General features: G+C 40.8%; 2 protein-coding genes across 2 annotated transcripts; both read right to left on the bottom strand.

Annotated features, from left to right (window-relative positions):
• Nucleotides 1-2,865: 2,865 nt before the first annotated feature.
• LOC310649931 (vomeronasal type-2 receptor 26-like) lies at nucleotides 2,866-13,079 on the bottom strand (the record flags this gene model as incomplete). Its single annotated transcript, XM_083378761.1, has 6 exons — nucleotides 2,866-3,764; nucleotides 7,114-7,240; nucleotides 7,949-8,170; nucleotides 8,344-9,207; nucleotides 9,785-10,076; nucleotides 12,928-13,079. The coding sequence occupies 6 exons, from the start codon at nucleotides 13,077-13,079 to the stop codon at nucleotides 2,866-2,868; spliced, it is 2,556 nt and encodes an 851-aa protein (XP_083234887.1).
• A 3,820-nt stretch (nucleotides 13,080-16,899) lies between these two features.
• LOC310649930 (vomeronasal type-2 receptor 26-like) lies at nucleotides 16,900-17,799 on the bottom strand (the record flags this gene model as incomplete). The annotated part of the gene is made up of 1 exon (XM_083378760.1): nucleotides 16,900-17,799. The coding sequence occupies one exon, from the start codon at nucleotides 17,797-17,799 to the stop codon at nucleotides 16,900-16,902; it is 900 nt and encodes a 299-aa protein (XP_083234886.1).
• Nucleotides 17,800-20,094: the final 2,295 nt, after the last annotated feature.

Raw genomic sequence — 20,094 nt, 5'->3', positions numbered from 1 at the left:
GGGAGTGGGCTGGTGTAGGCGTGTATGGGTGGGGAGGGCGGTTTATTCATGAGGAGGCCGTCTTTCACCATTCTCGAGCGCCCAATTTGTCCGTTTCCACTAACGTCTCTGCTCCCGAGGATTTAATATTTTCCGGCGTATAAGGCGACTGGGCGTATAAGACGACCCCCAACTTTTGAGAAGATTTTCATGTGTTAAAAAGTCGTCTTATATGCCGGAAAATACGGTATATGTTACTGGAAGGAAAAAGCAATCCCTGCTGCGTTACTGATCCCAGAGAAGCATTTGCATGTATGCAGGTATCCTTAGGGTGTCATAGTTATGGATGAGAAATATTGGTTGCAAAGTTCGCATTTCTGGATGTAATACAGATATTTTGGACTTATTTTTGTTTCTTTGCATGTTTGATATTTTAAAAAAGGCATATGCTACTGACTACGCTTATGCACATATGTAACATCTTTTGCTAGGATACATGATCACTGCTTGTCCAAAATTTTAATGTACAAATAATATCACCAGAAATTATTTTAGCCTTTTTAATGTGTAATGCCAGCCTGAGTTCATTGGGCTTTTACCTTTATGTAGTAATGATGGAGATCATAATGAGGATGAGGATGATGTAATAAAAAACAAAGGCCAATTAGATTAGATTAGATTAAATAATCTTTATTGTCATTTTTTTACTGTGGGCACAATGGCACACATTAAAAATGAAATTTAGTTGCTTGCTCAAGTGTACACATACATAACACACATTTAAACATAATTCTGTTTTAACTGTGAGCTTTATTTGAAAAGGACCATGCATGTCATTCCATTAATTTTGCTTTTTAATCTGAACCTAAATCCACTCCTGCCCAGTATAAATCAATTAGAACATCACCCCCAAAACTTGTAAGCAGACATACAAATTGCTTGCATGCAGAGGAGACAGTACTTCTATCACAAACATTAATTGGATTTGAACCAGGTATAAATGCTCTGGACAATTACTGCTCTGAGGAAGCTCTTGAAATCAACTATGGTCAAATGAAGCTTTGCAAAAAGATCTAAATGGTATGCCTGGATGATAAATGGCCAGAGTATTGAACAAAGGAAATATTTTAAATATTTGGACATGGTTTTCCATAGTTCCACCAAACACAGTGCACACCAAAATTACACCATACAAAATGCTTTTAAAACAATGGCTGCAGTTCAGTTTTTTTTCACTTCATCAAAGGAGCACAGCATATTCCAGCAGCATTCAAGCTAGGTTCAGCTAGGGCTCATGCACAACTATTTTTGGTGCCCACATAATATTTTACACTTTCTGTATTCTTCTTGAAAATGGTCCAATCTAAATTCCTAAGAGCTATATTCCAGGTTGTTGTTATTATTGTTACTGTTGTTATTGTTGTTGTTGTTGTTATTGTATAACTATGTTATAGTAGTCAGAATATTACAATGCTATTGCAGAGTAGTAGGTTGGCTTGCCAAGGTAGCAGCCCTGTTATAGGAAATGAGTGCACAATTCCCAAAGTGTGCCATGGAAGGGGGGAGGGGGTGATCTGGCTTTGCACCAGAAAGAAAGCTAAGCAGCTCTTCCTGCAGCATCACCCAAGTCCCCCTCCCTTCCCAGAGCTGCCTTGCAAATGGGCACTGCAAATGGGAAGGTTCAGAGCCATCAGGAATCTGACTGTCTGAACAGAGCACCAGCTTGTCTCCCCACTGAAGTGAAACCTATCTATCTAGTCACATAGAACATGTTTTCTAAATGTTAGGTGAACAGAAGCTGAGGCAAGTGACAGGAACTCATCTGCCATGCAGTGCTAGGACTTGAATCCCCAGAGCTGAGACCATCTCCAAAATTATTAAGCCACTGAGCCACCTTGCCTCTTATATTATAGTTACAGCTTTGCATTCCACACGTAGTACAAGGGAGAGAGGAAGAGCTACAGCTGGGGTGTCAAACTGCTGGCCCGTGGGCTGGATGTGTCATGCCAAAACCGCACATGTCCCATTGCCGGCAATGGAAAAAAAAGTTGTGATACCTCATGACACATCACATGACATTGTGAGTTTGACACCTCTGAGCTACAGTATCTAAGGTTAATTCAAATTCAGGGATCTCTATCATAGCACTTTAGTTCAAGTTAAACAAGTCTGAGTTTTTCCTTATTGAGGAAAATCAATAAGGAATTATATATCAATATGGTTCAGGACCATCCCATAAAAGCTTCAACAACTTGGCTTTTCCAGTGAGGTGTTCCTAAGGATGGATTATGAGCATGGACTCAGCCCATTTTAATTACTTATTAAAGACTTGGAAAACCTGACGGGACCAAGCTTCACTAAGAATTTGAGTTTTTTTCTGAGTAGTCAAATTCTTTTTTACAAAGAATTACTTATACCACATAACTATGGTAGTATAAATAATTTCCCCAAGAGCAGATAAAGGGCTATTGAAACTAAAGCTCATGTCATCTTATATTGTACCACCTATAAGGACTCAAGGACCCATCTTATAGCTTCTTACCTAAAAAGCACCCAAGACATTCTGGTTTATTTAAATACAATTATGCTCCCTTCTAAAAATAGATATACTTTGATTGAAGAACCTATCACCTATTGCAATATTTACTCTATTACTTTATTTTTATTTATAATGCTTTTGTTTGCAATTCTGGTCTGTGGCATATATAATTTATATAATCAGAATCTTCAAAGCTTACTAAGGCAGTTCTCCAGCATAGTTAAGATGGAGTTTGTCTGAATATTCTTCTAAAATTCCCTCATATATTAAGCAATTAAATACATACATAGACACATATACATATACATGGATACATGCATACCACACAAGGAATACATAAACTTTGCTTAATTGATTTTTCTTAACTGCTGCCTGTTGTTTAACTGAGGTCTCAACAGAATAATGTAGCATTTGGGGAAAAAGATACAAGACAGCAATGCACCACTGGATGCTAGGATGGAGAAGATCTCCACAGCCACCATGTACTTCCCTTTTGTGCTCAGATAAGTAGGGATAAAGGTCAACCAAACACTACAAAACATCAGCATGCTGAAGGTAATAAACTTGGCTTCATTGAATGTATCTGGCAATTTCCTGGCAAAAAAAGCCACCATAAAACTAATGATGGCTAGAAATCCCAAATAGCCCAGGACAAGATAGAACATGACAGCAGATCCTACATTACATTCTGCTATGATTTCACTGGTGAGAGAGTGCATATCCAAATTTGGGAAGGGAGGAGAAATTGTCATCCACCAAGAACAAATACTTGCTTGAACAAACGTGCAGGAAATAACAATGGAACTGGCCAGTTTTCTCCCTAACCATTTCCTCATATTGGACCCTGGTTTGGTGGCCATGAAAGCTACAACTACAGTGATGGTTTTAGCCAATACACAGGAAATAGCCACAGCAAAAATGATGCCAAAAGCAGTTTGGCAAAGAAAGCAAGTTATTTTGTTGGGCTGCCCAAAAAATAGTAAAGGTGAAAGAAAGCAAAGGAGAAGGGAGAGGAGGAGTGTAAATGTAAGTTCCCGGTTGTTGGCTTTGACGATGGGAGTATCTTGGTGCTTAACAAAAGTTCTAAGGACAAATGCTGTAGTTGTAAATAGGCTAATACCAACTAAGGCTAAACTCATCCCTAATGGTTCTTTAAGAGACAGAAAGTTTAAAGTCTTGAAAATACATCGATCTTGCTTCTTGTTTGGATATTGATCTTCTGGACACAGGGAACAGTCAGCCATATCTGGACATTTAAAAAATAAAATAAGAAATTGACCATGTGCGTCCCAAGGGAGATTTCCATGTTCTATTCAACCTAATGCCACCCTGTTGAACATTGCTGTGCTATCTATGTCTTATTGTTGTATGCTGTTGGTATTTAACCAAACCCTTAGCAAGTATAAGCTTAAAACTTATTTGGTGCCCTTAGAGTTTATGGAGTATACTCTTATTTTGAAAAGAAGGTTTGAGGAGGTCTTTGTTGTTCTCTGAGAATAGTTTTTCTCTTGCAGACATTTCATTACCCAAACTGGGATAACACCTGTTGAAAAGAAGGTTTATCCAAAGAAGTGAAAATGGCTATGGGGTGAGTGTATGTTTTTGTTGCATGGAAATGAGACTTGGTCAGGTCAGAAGAAACATACAAGGAAGTAGCATCCAGTGGGAATGGGTTAGTTCCAATGAGAAGAATGTCTATGGAGATTCTCAGTCATCCATGTCATAGTTATCACAAAGATGCTTTTGCAAAAGGCAACTGAACTTTGTTTTCCCTCAAAGTCATTTCACTTCTCATCCAAGAAGTTTCTTCAGAACCTTCAAAAAAAAGTTGTACCTTTGGGACAATCATGACCTGGATGATTGAGAATCTTCATAGACATACACAAGGTATATTCCTTGTGTTAATTTCTCACAAATGACCCCACTGAAAATCATTTTCATCGGGTCGTCGGAGTTAGCTCGGGAGTTCATAGCTTCCATGACAGCCATGGGCCTGACTCAGGTTATTGAGGGCCCGACTCATGAGGGGGATCATACTCTCGACCTGGTGTTCCTGTCTGGACAGTGGTTAGACAATCTGGGAGGGGGTTCCCCGTCCATCACCCCTCTGTCATGGTCAGATCATCACCTCCTGAGGCTGGTTTTCTGTCATGCCACCCCCCGCCGCTGGGCGGCGGAACCGACCAGGTGGTTCTGCCCCAGGCGCCTAATGGACCCGGATCGGTTCCAGAGGGCGCTTGGGCCTATACCTATCACCCTTACCCACAGCCCAGTCGATGCTCTGGTGGAGGCCTGGGAAACGGCTGCCACCAGGGCACTTGACTGCGTTGTACCCATGCGACCTCTGACCCGGCGCAGATCCCGTTGGGCCCCATGGTTCTCTGTGGAGCTCCGGGAGATGAAGCGTCGGAGACGAGGTCTAGAGAGCGGTTGGAGATCCAGCCGATCCGAATCCGACCGATTGCAGTTAAGAACCTTTATAAGGTCTTATCTTGCGGCGATAAGGACGGCGAAGTCTAACTACTTTGCCACCCTTATCGCGTCCGCAGATAATCGCCCGGCCGCCCTGTTTAGGGTGACTCGCTCCCTCCTTAACCAGGAGGTGAGAGAGGATCCCTTGCAGGGACGAGCCGAGGAGTTTAGTCATCATCTGGCGGACAAAATCGCTCGGATCCGGACCGGCCTGGACTCTGACTGGGCAGAGTCTGACGTGGAGGAATCAGGCGGTCTTGAGCACGTTATCTGGACTGAGTTCGACCCTGTTTCTCCTGATGATGTGGACAGGATCATGGGGAGACTGAGCACCACCACCTGTTTGTTGGATCCGTGCCCCTCCTCGCTAGCTTATGCGGCTCGGGAGGGAACACGAGGCTGGTTCCATGCAGTAATAACTGCTTCTTTGAAGGAGGGTGTCTTCCCTGCCGCCTTGAAGGAGGCGGTGGTGAGACCCCTTCTCAAGAAGCCTGCTTTGGACCCGGCTGCTTTAAACAACTATCGTCCAGTCTCCAACCTTCGCTTTCTGGCGAAGGTTGTTGAGAGTGTGGTGGCGCATCAGCTCCCTCTGTTCCTGGAGGAAACTGATTATCTGGACCCGTACCAATCGGGCTTCAGGCCCGGACACAGCACGGAGACGGCATTGGTCGCGCTGGTGAATGATCTCTGGAGGGCTAGGGACAGGGGTTGCTCCTCTGTCCTGGTCCTATTAGATCTCTCAGTGGCTTTCGATACCATCGACCATGGTATCCTGCTGCGGCGTCTCAGGGGGTTGGGAGTGGGAGGCACCGTTCTACAGTGGTTCTCCTCCTACCTCCAGGGCCGCTCGCAGTCGGTGTTGACAGGACGGCAGAGATCCGCCCCGAGGTCTCTCATTTGTGGAGTTCCTCAGGGGTCGGTCCTCTCGCCTCTCCTGTTCAACATCTATATGAAGCCGCTGGGCGAGATAATTCATGGTTTTGGGGTGGGGTATCACCAGTACGCTGATGATACCCAACTTTTTCTTTCCACCCCGAACCAACCCAGTGATGCCCTCTCCGTGATGTCCTGGTGCCTGGAGGCGGTTCAGGTCTGGATGGGGAGAAACAGGCTTCATCTCAATCCCACCAAGACTGAGTGGCTGTGCATATCGGCATCTCGGGTTAACCAAGTTATTCCACCTTTAACGATGGGGGGTGAGGTGTTACCCCCCATTGATAGGGCTCACAACCTGGGCGTCCTCCTGGACTCACGGCTCAATTTTGAAGACCACATAGGAGCCGTGACCAGGGGGGCTTTTGCCCAGGTTCGCCTGGTGCGCCAGTTGCGTCCCTATCTGGACCGAGACGCCCTACGCACAGTTACTCATGCGCTTGTGACCTCCCATTTGGACTACTGTAACGCTCTCTACATGGGGCTGCCCTTGAAGACCACTCCGAGGCTTCAACTGGTGCAGAATGCGGCCGCGCGAGTTGTAATGGGGGTCTCCCGATACTCCCATGTAACACCTCTACTCCGTGAGCTGCATTGGCTTCCGGTTGCCCTCCGGGTGAAATTCAAGGTTCTGGTTATTACCTATAAAGCCCTACATGGCCTGGGTCCGGGCTATTTGAGGGAACACCTGCTGCCGGCATCAAACGCCCTTCGCCCAGTGCGCTCCCACAGGGAGGGTCTGCTCAGGGTTCTGCCGGTAAGAGATTGCCAGTGGGTGACACCCAGGGATAGGGCCTTCTCAGTGGGAGCGCCTGCCCTCTGGAACCAGCTGCCGGTGGAGCTGAGAACTGCCCCCGACCTCCGATCATTCCGTCGGGGCCTGAAGACCTGGCTCTTTGAGCTCTCGGGCCCAGGCTGAGGAGAAATTTTTAATTGGGGTTTTAAGTGCACAGGGTCAATTTAATATTTTTTAATTTGGTTTTTTAACTTTTGTATGGTGGATTTTTTAATTCCCTGTAAACCGCCCTGAGTCCTCAGGGAAAGGGCGGTATATAAATGTAAATGTAACTAAATAAATTTTACTAGGAATCTATTCTAGTAAAGTTTCTTGGCTGACTAACATAAAAACACATTTCACACATGTTCACTTACATTAATGCATGTTGTTAATATTTATTGTACTACATTACCTATTTCATGTGAAATCTTCCCTTCAGGGCAGGGAGCACAATCGTAGCAGCAGAATTTCTCTCCTTCCTTCTTTTTCTTTTGGTATCCAGGCTGGCAAGAATCACTACATAGAGAAAAGGGCAGAACCTATCCGTAAATGTGAAAATAATTTAGGATAGAAAAACTGGTTTTCTTCAAAATATTTCAAAAATCATAAAATTGCTTAATAAAAAGTCAGAAGGAGTCCAATAGCATTCTTTTTAACTTGCAAATTTTATTAAAAGCCATAAACTTTCATTAGCCACAATTCACTTCATCAGATCCATAGAATGGCTAAAGTGATATAGGATTAAATTTGGGGTGAGGCAGGGAGAAGGGAAAATAGATCAGTTAGGCCAGGAGTGTCAAACTGCCGGCCTGTGGGCCAGTTTCATCATACCAAAGGTGCACCCACCCCATTGCCAGCAATGCAAAGAATTGTGATATATCACGACATCTCACATGACGTGGCGAGTTTGACACCCATGGGTTAGGCAGATGCAGGTTCCATATATGCCAGATTAGCAGTATTTTTTCAATTAATCATTGTGATATATTAAAGACCCCTTGTGTTTGTTGAGAGATTCTCAGTGATAGATGATATAAGAGTCTTCTACCATCTAACTAATCTTAGACAAATATGGCTCTCCTCCTATACTGATTGTGCACTATAATGTGGAAAACAGGTTCTTCTCTTCCTTTCAAAATATAACTACTCATACAGGACCAATTCCTAAGCCAGAAGAAATATCTGATCCATCAAATATATTTTTTTTCCATATGATGGAATGACCAATTAAAATTGAGAAACTGTACCTGGTTGAAATGCCTGTGCCAACTCTTTTTATCTTGATAAAAGCTGAAGGTCTGCTTTTCTTTGGAATCTATCCTCCCAACTTTTATTTTAGTGAAGGAGTTATTTGGGAATATCACCATCTTCATTATATCAAGGCCATTGGCCACTTCCATTCTCTCATTAAAAGTCACACTTTCTCCAACTGAGTTGTTAAAGGAAATGCCTTGAAGAAACCAGTGAAGCTATCAGAAAAAGAAAGAATAGCTAAAACATCACATCCAGGTAACTCGTAATGTGAAAATTGACCCAAGCTACAGTTCTCCTTGTTGATTGATTACTACATATTTTATCTTAACCCTATTTCACTTACTAAAAGGTTCCTGATAATAAAGCTATTTCATTATGTAGAAATTACCTGCCAAGGTTGAAGATCTTGATATGCACGTTTTTTCCTTTTCACCAATGCTTGGTGGCGGGACCTAAATGAAGTCATTGCGTGTAAAGCATGTGCCAAAATATAGACAGCGTTAAAGATGCTGTAGCTGTGGCCACTCATCTGCATTTCAAAAACAGAACCTGGAAGTGTCTCCAACTTCTCTTCACCAGTGCATGCTTTATTGTACTCCACTGATCCTTTGGAATTTGAAAATGTGCAATGGAAAGCTTGCTCCCAAAAATCCTTTAGAAAACGGTCATCATGTGCTGAGCAGCATTTTAGGTTCTGAAGGTATGTCTGAAACCCTAGTGGTTCATTTGAAGGAACTTCAAAGGAAATGGTACCTTGGAATACTTCTGAATCCCAGCTTGTTACAAGGCCCATGACTGTGAAGTCAATCTGTGCAGTTACAATCCACAACTTTCCAACTGATGTGTTTTCTGAATAATAAGAATCTGTCTGAAACATTAATGTACTCAGCCACATCACTGTAAGAGTTTCTCCATACATAACAAATATTTTGGCATTGTTGTCCCTGAAAGATTTATAAATGCTTGATGATATCTCATTGATTTCAGAGAAAGAAAGCAAACGGCCTTCACTTGGGATTCTTTGTATGAAGGCAGAACAGATTCTATTCTGGAAAAACAAAAGTTCCAAGATCTTCAAGAAATTATCTCCACTCTCATCTCTCAAAACAATGAGTCCAATCCAAGTCCATCCAAAATGCTTCAGTAACTGGACAATTCCTGTATACTGATGGGCTTCATTTGAGACCATGCGATAAAAGGAAGTGAACCGTGTTGGGTTTTTTTCTTCAGAAGCAAAAGAACCATATGTGAGCTAAAAGAAAATGCATATATTTACTGTAAGAAACATCTTTCAGTCTTTGTGATTGTCTTTTTAGAACATGGGGATGCAGATCATGGTTTGAATGTACATTGTTCATTCAAAGTAAACAATGCTGGTCTATGGAAAACTGAAACAATAAAGAAATCTGTTCAAATCCATATTTCTTTTTTCTTTTTGTCAAAATCCTTTAAACCACAAATTTGCTTCATTTTGAATAGTTAAATATTTGTTGTCAGTCAACTCTATATTCCTTTTTTCTAAACTGTAATGTTCAATTAAATGGGTTTCTACTCCATCTTAATTCATAGTCTTAGCAATATACCCTTCATAATGACATGAGAGTCAGTTAAGGCATCAGATTGCAACCCAGGAGACAGTGAGTTCTAGTCCTTTAACGTGAAGTTAGTTGGTTAACCTTGGACCAGTCACTCTTTCTCAACTCTAGGAAGGTTAGCAATGTCAAACCACTTCTGAAATCTTGGCAAGAAAAATTTAGGGACATGCACAAATAGTCACCAAGAGTCAAGTTATAGACTAGAAGGGGGAAAAAAGCATTTGAAAATCTTACTTGCGGAATTTTATAAAGAGTTAAGATGTCAGACATGTGGAAGGAGATATCAGAGCCAAGTCCACCAATGATGGCCATGAGATTTTTCTGGATGTTGCATGCATAGTTGGGAACAAAACTATGGAATTTGAAGAGTAGGTCCAATGTGGTCTGATAAGTCATTTTCTCATTGTAGTAGCTATCATAGATGTGAAATCCGAGGGTAACATTGGGCAAGATCTGAGGATTTTGGTTAATCTCATTTACTGCAAACGCCAAGCCCAAGACATGTTGGTAGAATTTTGTCACTATGCTGAAAGACAGTTATGTTCAGATTGTACAACCCACATAATTGTTTTGTTTTTTATCAGCCTCTGGATCCATTTTACTTACTACAACCAATCTAAAGTTTAAAAACAATTAATAGAAACAAAATGATTTGTTAACAAAATGGTAAGGTTTTGTGGAGAGAACCTGCAAAATACTCAGAAGGAGAGGAGGAATAGCCAAAGAGAAGCATAAGACTAGAAAGAAGAGTAGGAACTTAGGTGAATTTCTGAAAGATTAGTTAGTTTGGAATCAATGCAGAGAATATAAATGATAAGGATGCCAGTATTATTTCAAAGAAGTGCTTTGGAAACTTTCTTTTTATTCAAAAAAATTTAAATACAAGCTCCAAAAAAGAAAAGAAAAAATATACACATAAAATTTAGAAACAAGATTGGATAAGCAAAGCACACCCCTTAGTGAAGCATTAAAGCAGCCATGAGTTGCTCTTACAGCTATTTCAAAGACATCTCTTTTGCATGGGACTTCCAATGCAAAGAACAGTAGATAAGCATCCAGACATTCATGCAGAAAGTTAGGGAGCTGATCCTTTTTTCTACCACTTCCACACATCACTTTATATACACTGAGATGGATTGGTCATACAGATAGAACTCGGGATGACTCAAAATCAGATGGAAGGAAACATTCATGAATCAAAAGGAAAGCACAAAGCTGGGGAAATTCTGTATGGAACAATTAGATGAGATCCTCAAAAAGAGGGACTCTTAACGTGTAACACATACAATGGGTTTTTAACATATTGGAGCATACTGTTATAGGGGACTGGAGGCTAAAATATATGAAGAACAGTTACTGGAATTGGGAATGTCTAGTTTAATGAAAAGAAGGACTAATGGTTACATGATAGCATTTTCTGACATTGCGGGGGTTGCTACAAAAAAAGAGAGAGTTAACCTATTCTCCAAAGCACCTGAAGGCAGGACAAGAAGCAATGGATGGAAACTAATCAAGGACAGAAGCAACCTAGAACTAAGAAGAAATTTCCTGATAGTTAGAACAATTAATCAGTGGAACAACCTGCCTCCAGAAGCTGTGAATGCTCCAACACTGGAAGTTTTAAAGAAGAGATTGGACAACCATTTGTCTAAAATGGTATAGAATTTCCTGCTTGACCAAGGGATTGGACTAGAAGACATCCAAGGACCCTTCCAACTTTGTTATTATACTCTACTCTACTCTACTCTACTCTACTCTACTTGTTAACTGATAGGGTGAAAGATTGTTTGATACAGTGATTAAGGAATCAGGCTAGAAACCAGCAGTACAAACATTTGAGCTATGCCTGGAGAATGAAGCCAGATGGATGACCCTGGCCAAGTTACTGTCCCTCAATCCTAGGAAGAAGGAGGCAAGGACAAACCACTTCAGAAAATGCTGCCAAGAAAATTGAATGGACTAGTACAGGCAGCAGCCATTGACACTGCAAAAAAGGTTGAGACTTTGGAAACAGTCCAAAGAAGAGCAACTAAAATGATTAAAGGCCTGGAGACTAAAACATATGAACAACGGTTGCAGGATTTGAGTTTGGCTAGTCAGGAGAAAAGAAGGACTAGCAGTATTCCAATATTTGAGGAGCTGCCATAAAGAGGAGGAAGTCAACTTATTTTCCAAAGCACAGAAGGCAAGACAAGAAACAATGGATGGAAACCAATCAAGGAGAGGAACAACCTGGAATTAAGCAGAAACTTCCTAACAGTGAGAATAATTAGCCAGTGGAACAGCTTGCTTTCAGAAATTTTAGATGCTTAATCACTGGAGGTTTTTAAGAAAAAAAATGGGACAGGCACCTATCTGAAATGTTCTCCTCCTTGAGCAGGGGGTTGGACTAGAAGATCTCCAAGGTCCCTTCCAGCTCTATTCTGATTGATTGATTGATTGAATGAATGAATGAATGAATGAGTCAAAACTGACTCAGTGGTGCAACCCCCTCTTATGATAAAGTATCTGTCACTTGCTTTTTATGGAACTTGCATCTGCACAATCACCCTGAGTTCCCTTCCTTTCCACACACAGTTCAATCCAAAGTAATTCCTACATCAATTTACCCAGTCCATTGCATCAATGCCAAAGAAAGAGGCAAGAAGTTTAAAGGAATTATGAAGCTATGTAGAGATATGGTAGAAGGAAGATTTTTTTTGCAAAGATAACAAAGATATGCAGAAGTATAGTCAATGATATGAAGTAATAATTTACACTTGGCATAAACTAGTTTTAAGTAATTTTCCTATTTTTAATTTCTTTGGCTTGTTATTTCTTATTCTTGGGGGCTGAGGGGATATTTTGCATAGCATAGCTTATCTTGAAAGGGTTAACCATAACTCCATTCTTCAAATGACAAATATATATGTTTGTATCTCAGAGTTAAATTATCCAGAAAGAGAATTGGGATTGTTGGATGGATTCAGCTCATTGAATCAATTAAGAACTATCTTGGAAGTAGTTACTCCAATCATAGGTACTCCACTTATAGTGTCTTAGAAGTGTAAGTGGAGAGAACACAAGAGAATGTTTAGGTTAATCCTTTACTCATCTCCATACTTTCTTTCATTCATCCTTAGAAGTTGCAAGAATAAAGCTTTTGAACCATCTCATGCATTCATTCATTCATTCACTCCTACCTACTGTATCTATGTTCATTATATTAGCATATCACCAAATCTTGTGATTTGCAGAGTTGCCCAACCAATATTTTCTTTCATAGAAAAGAGAATGGAGCTACTCTAAAATCAGGTCCAAGAGTTTCTTACATTGGAAATTGGAAGGTCAGGTCCTGTGAAGGTTGTTTTTGGAAGGAAAGTTTATGAAAAAAGTACCACATCTGAGAAGTAATCCCACCTATGAGGAAATCACCTGGTTGATAGGATTCGTGAGGGATAGGAAGGGAATCAGGTGGAAAGCAGTCTCTTGCATTGATATTGTTTCCCACATGAGATAAAAATAAAAACAAGACTTCTAATATTGTCATTTAGGTGCAGATTAGGTGGTCATATCTTCATCAAGAACCTCATGGCTGGCAATGTATCTGATTTAAGCAAAGTATTCCAGTAACATTTCACAATGAGGTGTTATAGAATGGAAAGGGAAAATAAAATAAAGAAATTCAGCCACATCTGCTTCTCCCTTACTAGTTCAGTTCTGAATGGCAAGGAGTAAAGGGGTTTTATAACCATGATGAACTTACGTGTCAGCTGTTTTCCTTTTTTTAACTTTGGGAAAGTTGCTGGAATTGTGCTTGAGAAGTGGCAATTATTAAGATTCATGTAATTGCAGGGAAGGCAATGAAGGCTGTAACATGGAATCCCTATCGTATAGCACAGCAAAAAGAAAGCAAAAGGTGAAATAATTATCCTCCTGCTTATCTACCTCCAGAAGTTGTAAATGCTCCAACACTGTAAGCTTTTAAGAAGAGACTGGACAACCATTTGTTTGAAATGGTATAGGGTTTCCTGCCTGAGCAACTATTATTATTATTATTATTATTATTATTATTGTTGTTGTTGTTGTTGTTGTTGTTGTTTTGTCATCATCATCGTTGTCGTCATCATCATCATGTTTGTGGATTAGGTTACAGGATAATGTTTAGGACAGGGGTCTTCAAATTTGGCCCTTTTATGACTTGTGGACTTCAGCTCCCAGAATTCCTTAGCCAGAGTTGAAGTCCACAAGTCATAAAAGGGCCATGTTTGAAGAGCCCTAGTTTAGGATGACCGCAATGATGACATGTATGCCAAAAGGAGAATTTGGGTTTAGGTAGAATCATATAAAATATATTATAGGACCGGCAGTGGTAGAAGTGAAATTGGGTTGGGTCTTTTTATTTATTTTTTATTATTGAAAGGTTTTACAATACATTTTTGAATACAAAAAACCCCCTCCTCCCCCTCCCCTCTCCCCAACCCCTCCCTACCCACCCCTCCCCGACTTCCCAGAGCTGAATACAGGGTATAAAAATACAAACAAGCATAATCTAAAATATACTAACAACAATAAAACATTAAATTCTGTTGCACTTTAACTCTCCGTCGTCAAAATATTAATAACATAACTACTAACTAGTTATACATCATATAGATCCACTTCTTATTCAAATGCTAAATAAAACTTTTTAGTCCCATATTTATTCTGAATATATTCAATCCATTCAATCCAGCAAGAGGAAATTTAACTAGTTTGAGAAGTTATCTTCCTTGGATCCAAAATTGTTCATGATGGCGGTTTTACTGCTGAAATCAAATTCAGGATAACCTTAGGCCACACTGCAATGGTTAACATGAATCTGATCTAGAAAAGCAGAGATTTTGATATAAATACAAAAAGCAAGCTAGTTAGAGTAATAGTCTTCCCTATAATGATATATGCTCCCAGGAAATGAGAGTTGTACACTAAGAATGGGTGATCAAAGGAGAATTGTTGCCTTTGAAGTGTGGTGCTGACATAAATTAATGGCATACTGTGGCAAATCAGAGTAACTAACAGAGAACTGTTAAATCATATAAAACCAGATACATCCAGTGGAAGCTGAAATCATAAGACTATGTCTTTGGTTGTGTCCTGAATGCAAAGTCATTGGAGAAGTCTATGATGCTAGGAATGGTTAGTGGAAAAAGAAGAAGGGGCAAGCAAAAAACACGCTAGCTTTATAACATCAGATCTGATGCAAAGTTGAACATCCAACAAAGGAAAGAAACTGTGTTTGACAGGGTAGCATGGAGAGCACTTGGCTATAAAGTCGCCAATAGTTGGACATGCCTAAATGGTTCAAAACAATAAACAATTGGTCAGCTGTGCAGTCAGGTTCTGATGAATAGGAATTAAGACACAAATGACCAAATATTCTGTTAGTTTTTTTTTATTTTGAGGGAGAGGTCCATGACTTGAGTCTCCCCCCTGGATTCATGGTTATTTCTTAAAAATAAAAATAGGTAGAGCCTGTGGCCTGGAAGTCCATTGGTCAGTTCTGAATAGTGCACCAACAGTAGCCTTCATTGGAATGGATTGCTATGTGATTGATTTATTGATTTATTTTATTTATTTGCCATCTATCTCACCATGGGGCTACTCTAGGTGGCTTACAATAACAAAAAGGAAGAAAAGGAAAGGGGTGCAAACAGAGCAGAAGTAAAATAATAGAACAATAAAGTAAACAATGATAAAGGAACCAAACAAGAATTATAATCTGTAGGAGATGAACAGACAGAGCCGGAGGGAGCGGTCAAACATGTCATCAGTCACAAGTCCTTTTGTGCCCACAAGAGATTTAAGTCCAGCCCACCTTGAATTTTATTGATTCTTATCTATCACCAATTTGCTTGGACCATTAATATTTCAGATTCTTGTAGAGAACTTAAGCTTGCAATAAATCTTTATACCCATTTGTACTGCCTGGATATTCTGATTTCTCTGGTGCTTGACAACATCAATATAACAACCGAAAAGATGGATGGGTGAAGAGCAGAGAGCAAGGGAGTAGGTGGAATCTGCCATCAGTCTAGTGGCTACCTCCATTGTGGAGTCCCCTGTTTGGTTTTCAGGCCGACTGGCAGAGCTAGGTCTTAAGGTTCTTGCAGAAGAATAAGAGGGTGGAGGCAGATCTTACTTTAGTGGCTAAGATTATACAAAGGGCATGCACTGTAGCAAAGAAGGACGGATAGTCAGAATTGTTTGAGCGATTGGACCTGAAGCAGGCCCTCTCTGCTGGCCCAAGTAGGACAGGCTTTCCCTAGAACAGGGGTGTCAAACTCAATTTCATTGAGGGCCGCATCAGCATTGCGGTTGCCCTCAAGGGGCCAGGTGGGTATGGCCAGGGTGGGCGTGGCCTACTGGGTGGGCATGGCTAGAGTGCGTATGGCCTACTGGGTGGGCGTGGCCAGCTCTACATCATTCGCATCAAGGGTGCCTATGGGGGCCTGGGCAGGAGTGGGACAGATCTGAGGGTCTCTGGCAGAAGGAGGGTCTGTGGGCCAAGGCAGTGGGGGCCGTTCCGTCACTGTTTCCAGGATGGCTTCGCGGGCCGCATGAAACCACTTCGCGGGCCGGATCCGGCCCCCAGGCCTTGTGTTTGACATGTCTGCCCTAGAAGAATGAGGTGATCTATCCTTCTCCATGTGCATAACCATAAGCCAGGCTGGCAAAAGGAGAAGGGGATAGCAAGGGATAAGATGGTTAGATAATATCATTGATGCAGTGGGCATGATTTGGACAGACTCAGGGAGAGACTGGAGGACAGGGGGCCTTGCAGTGCTTGTGCTATGGTCCATGGAGTGGAAAAGAGTAGGACATGATTCAGTGACAGAACAACAACAAAAGAGCCCTGTTAGTACATTCTGGAAATAAAAGATCCCTGCATGATTTACATTGATTCATTTATTAGTCCTAGATAACCTCGTGGATGGTATATAAATTGTGATCTTGCTTAGAGCTTAGGACTCACATTCTTCTGGATAGGATCCCAGCTGTCCCTCTTGATTTGCAATACAAGATGCTTCACTGCCTCTGTCTCCAAATACCTCAATGCTCAGAGGAGAAGTCTGAGAGCATTGTAGGGCTTTGTTGGTGAAGTTGCATAAATATAATGGATCATATAATAAACACCTTGATCCCCAAATCTTATACATACAATCTGAATGTAGTAACAACAGGTAAAACAAGAAAATCTATTCATGCAGTATTTCTCAACTCCAAGAAGTATGGACTATAGCTTCCAGAATTCTCTAGCCATTATGGCCATTGCTGTCTATTCCAACAGTCTATATATCTGGACTTTGCTTATGTTGGGAAACATTGTTCTAATTCTTTTTTCTTATTAGCTGATCCTTGGTATTCATATCAGGTCTCAATAGAATAATGTAGCATTTAGGGAAAAAGATACATCCCAGTAATCCAGCACTGGAAGCTAAGATGGAGAAGATTTCCACAGCCAACAAGGCTTTTCCTGTGCAGCTCAAGTAAGTTGGAACAAATAATATCCAAACATTGCAAAATACTAGCATGCTAAAGGTAATGAATTTGGCTTCATTGAAACTATCTGGTAATCTGCGAGCACAGAAGGCCACAAAGAAGCTGGCAATGGCCAGGAAGCCCATGTAGCTTAGGACACAGGCGAATATGATTGGAGAACCTTCATTACATTCTTTGATGATGGCCTTGGTTAGCGAATGCATATTCAACTGTGGGAATGGGGGGAAAGATGCTAGCCAGATGATACAAAGGGCAACTTGGATGAGAGAGAAGAAAAGGACAATGGAGAATGCCATTTTTTTCTGCAACCACTTCTTCATGTTGGAGCCTGGCCTGGTAGCCATGAATGCTATAACCACAGTGAGGGTTTTGGCCAAGATACAAGAAACAGCGACAGAGAAGATGATGCCAAAGGTTGGTTGTCGGAGAAGGCAAGTTACTTCATTGGGTTGACCAATGAACAGGAGAGGACAAAGGAAGCAGAAGTGGAGGGAGATAAGGAGAAGGTAGGTGAGGTCTCGATTGTTGGCTTTGACCAGAGGAGTATCTCTATGCTTAAGAAATATCCCTAATATGAAAGCAGTGGCCAATGACAATGAAACAGAAATGGAGGCTAAAGTAAACCCTAAAGGTTCCTTGTAAGAAAGGTACGTCTCAATTCTGTTGATGCAGTCATCTTTTCCTTTGTTTGGGTCTTGGTCTTGTGGACATTTGAAGCATTTCTCCATATCTTTAAAACAGACAGATGAAAAGGAAGGAAAAAAAAGAAAGGTTTCAGTGTCAATTTGTGCATAACACTTTGTGTCCCAAGCAAAGTTGTTGTAATATTATGTATGTTTATGTGTACATGTATGTGTGTGTGTGTATGACAATAGGTAATAAACCAGAAGATTGTGGATTCTAAGTTCCTGCCTTAGACAGAAAGCCAGCTGGGTGACTTTCACTGAAAGGCACCAAACATAACATGGACTGCTTTGGATTTCACATAAGTAGAAGACTTACTAAAACATTGCCATAAGGAGTATGGTTTGCTGTCATATAAACACACTTCATACTAGCACTGATGACGTTACCTAATTTGAGTAATGAAACATCTGCAAGAAACCAACCAAGCTCAGAGAGCACCAAGGACCTCTTCTTTTAAGAATGGATGCACATTCTTAAGAACTGGCTAGAAAGACAATAATAAGGCATAAATGTCAATTGAGTCACTTCTGATTGGCTGCCTCCGGTAACAACTTACGTTATTGCTGTAAGATGAGAAACAAGAGACAGTTATAGCAATGGATAATGTACCTGTTTTGTTGGAAATCTCTCCTTCTGGGCAGGGACTACAGTCATAGCAGCAAAATTTCTCTCCTTCCTTCTTTTTCTTTTGATTTCCAGGATGGCACCGTTCATTGCATACTGAAAGGGGACAGACCTGATACAAATAGAAAATGAGCTGAGATAAGAAAAATGTACCCCGTAGTGTCTGTACAGCTCCCCCCAATATTTGAGCAAGACATCTCTATTAATCTTTGATAGTAGATATAGTGCTAACAATAGCACTTAGTCTTATAATATTGCTTCATAGTGCTTTACAGCCCTCTCTATGCAGTTTACAGAGTCAGCATATTGACCCCTGCGATACTGGATTCTCATTTTACTGATCTTGGATGGATGGAAGGCTGAGTCAACCTTGAGCTGGTCAGGATCAAACTCCTGGTTATGGAGAGAGTTAACCTGTAAGACTGTATTGTAACCACTGTGCCACCACGGCTCTTGTATATGGTAGTATTATAATAGTATGATATAATATTATCATAAGGGCAAACACCTCTGCCTCTTCCTATTCATAAAATAAATATTATGAACCAGATGGAGAAAGGAGGGTCCTTTAAGAGCCCAGACAGCCGCACCTGATTAAAGACTCTGTGCCACAAAATCATGTTCTCATTAATTCTGAATTCTTCTCCACCAGGTGCATCTGGATTTATCCATCCAATTTTCACTCTTTCAAATGACCTGTTCGGAAAAGTGACCATGTTCACAATGTCAAATCCACCTCTTATTTCCTTTCGCTCATTAAAGGTCACCAAGTCATTTGCTGAATTGTTGAAGGAAACCCTTTTAAGATATGGGTGGAGCTGATTGGAAACCAAGAGAAAAAAGCATATATTATTTAGGAAGAGATAAACAAAAGAAGATTAAATAATTAATGAATTAAATGAATTAAAGATTTCATTTATTTTTAACAGAATAACAGAGTTGGAAGGAACCTTGGATGATGATGATGATGATGATGATGATGATGATGATGATGAAAAGGAGGAGGAGGAGGAGGAGGAGAAGGAGAAGGAGAAGAAGAAGAAGCTGGAAGGGACTTTGGAGGTTATCTAGTCCAACCGCCGGCTCAGGCAGAAAACCCTATACCATTTCAGACAAATGGCTGTCCAGACTCTTCTTAAAAACTTCTAGTGTTGGAGCATTCACCACTTCTGGAGGAAGGTTGTTCCACTGATTAATTGTTCTAACTCTCAGGAAGTTTCTCCTTAGTTCTAGGTTGCTTCTCTCCTTGACTAGTTTCCATCCATTGCTTCTTATCCTGCTTTCAGGAGCTTTGGAGAATAGCTTGACTCCCTCTTCTTTGTGGCAGCCCCTGAGATATTGGAACACTGCTATTATGTCACCCCTCACCCTTCTCTTCGTTAAACTACACATACCCAATTCCAGCAACTGTTCCTTATATGTTTTAGCCTCCAGTCCTCTAATCTTCTTTGTTGCTTTTCTCTGTACTCTTTCTAGAGTCTCAACATCTTTTTTATATCGTGGTGACCAAAATTTGATGCAGTATTCCAAATATGGCCTTACTAAGGCATTGTATTGAGGTCAGATTGATAGGTCTGTAGTTTCCTGGATCTATTTTTTCCCCCTTTTTAAAGATGGGAACTATATCAGCTCTTTTCCAGTCCTCTGGTAGTTCCCCAAAGCTCCAGGATCTTTGAAAATTATAGTTCAGTCATTCTGAGATCACATCTGCC

This window comes from Vipera ursinii (assembly GCF_947247035.1).
Source record: "Vipera ursinii genome assembly, chromosome: Z".
NCBI lineage: Eukaryota > Metazoa > Chordata > Lepidosauria > Squamata > Viperidae > Vipera > Vipera ursinii.
Note: the sequence above shows the minus strand (reverse complement) of the source record. Positions and strands in the feature narration are given on the sequence as shown.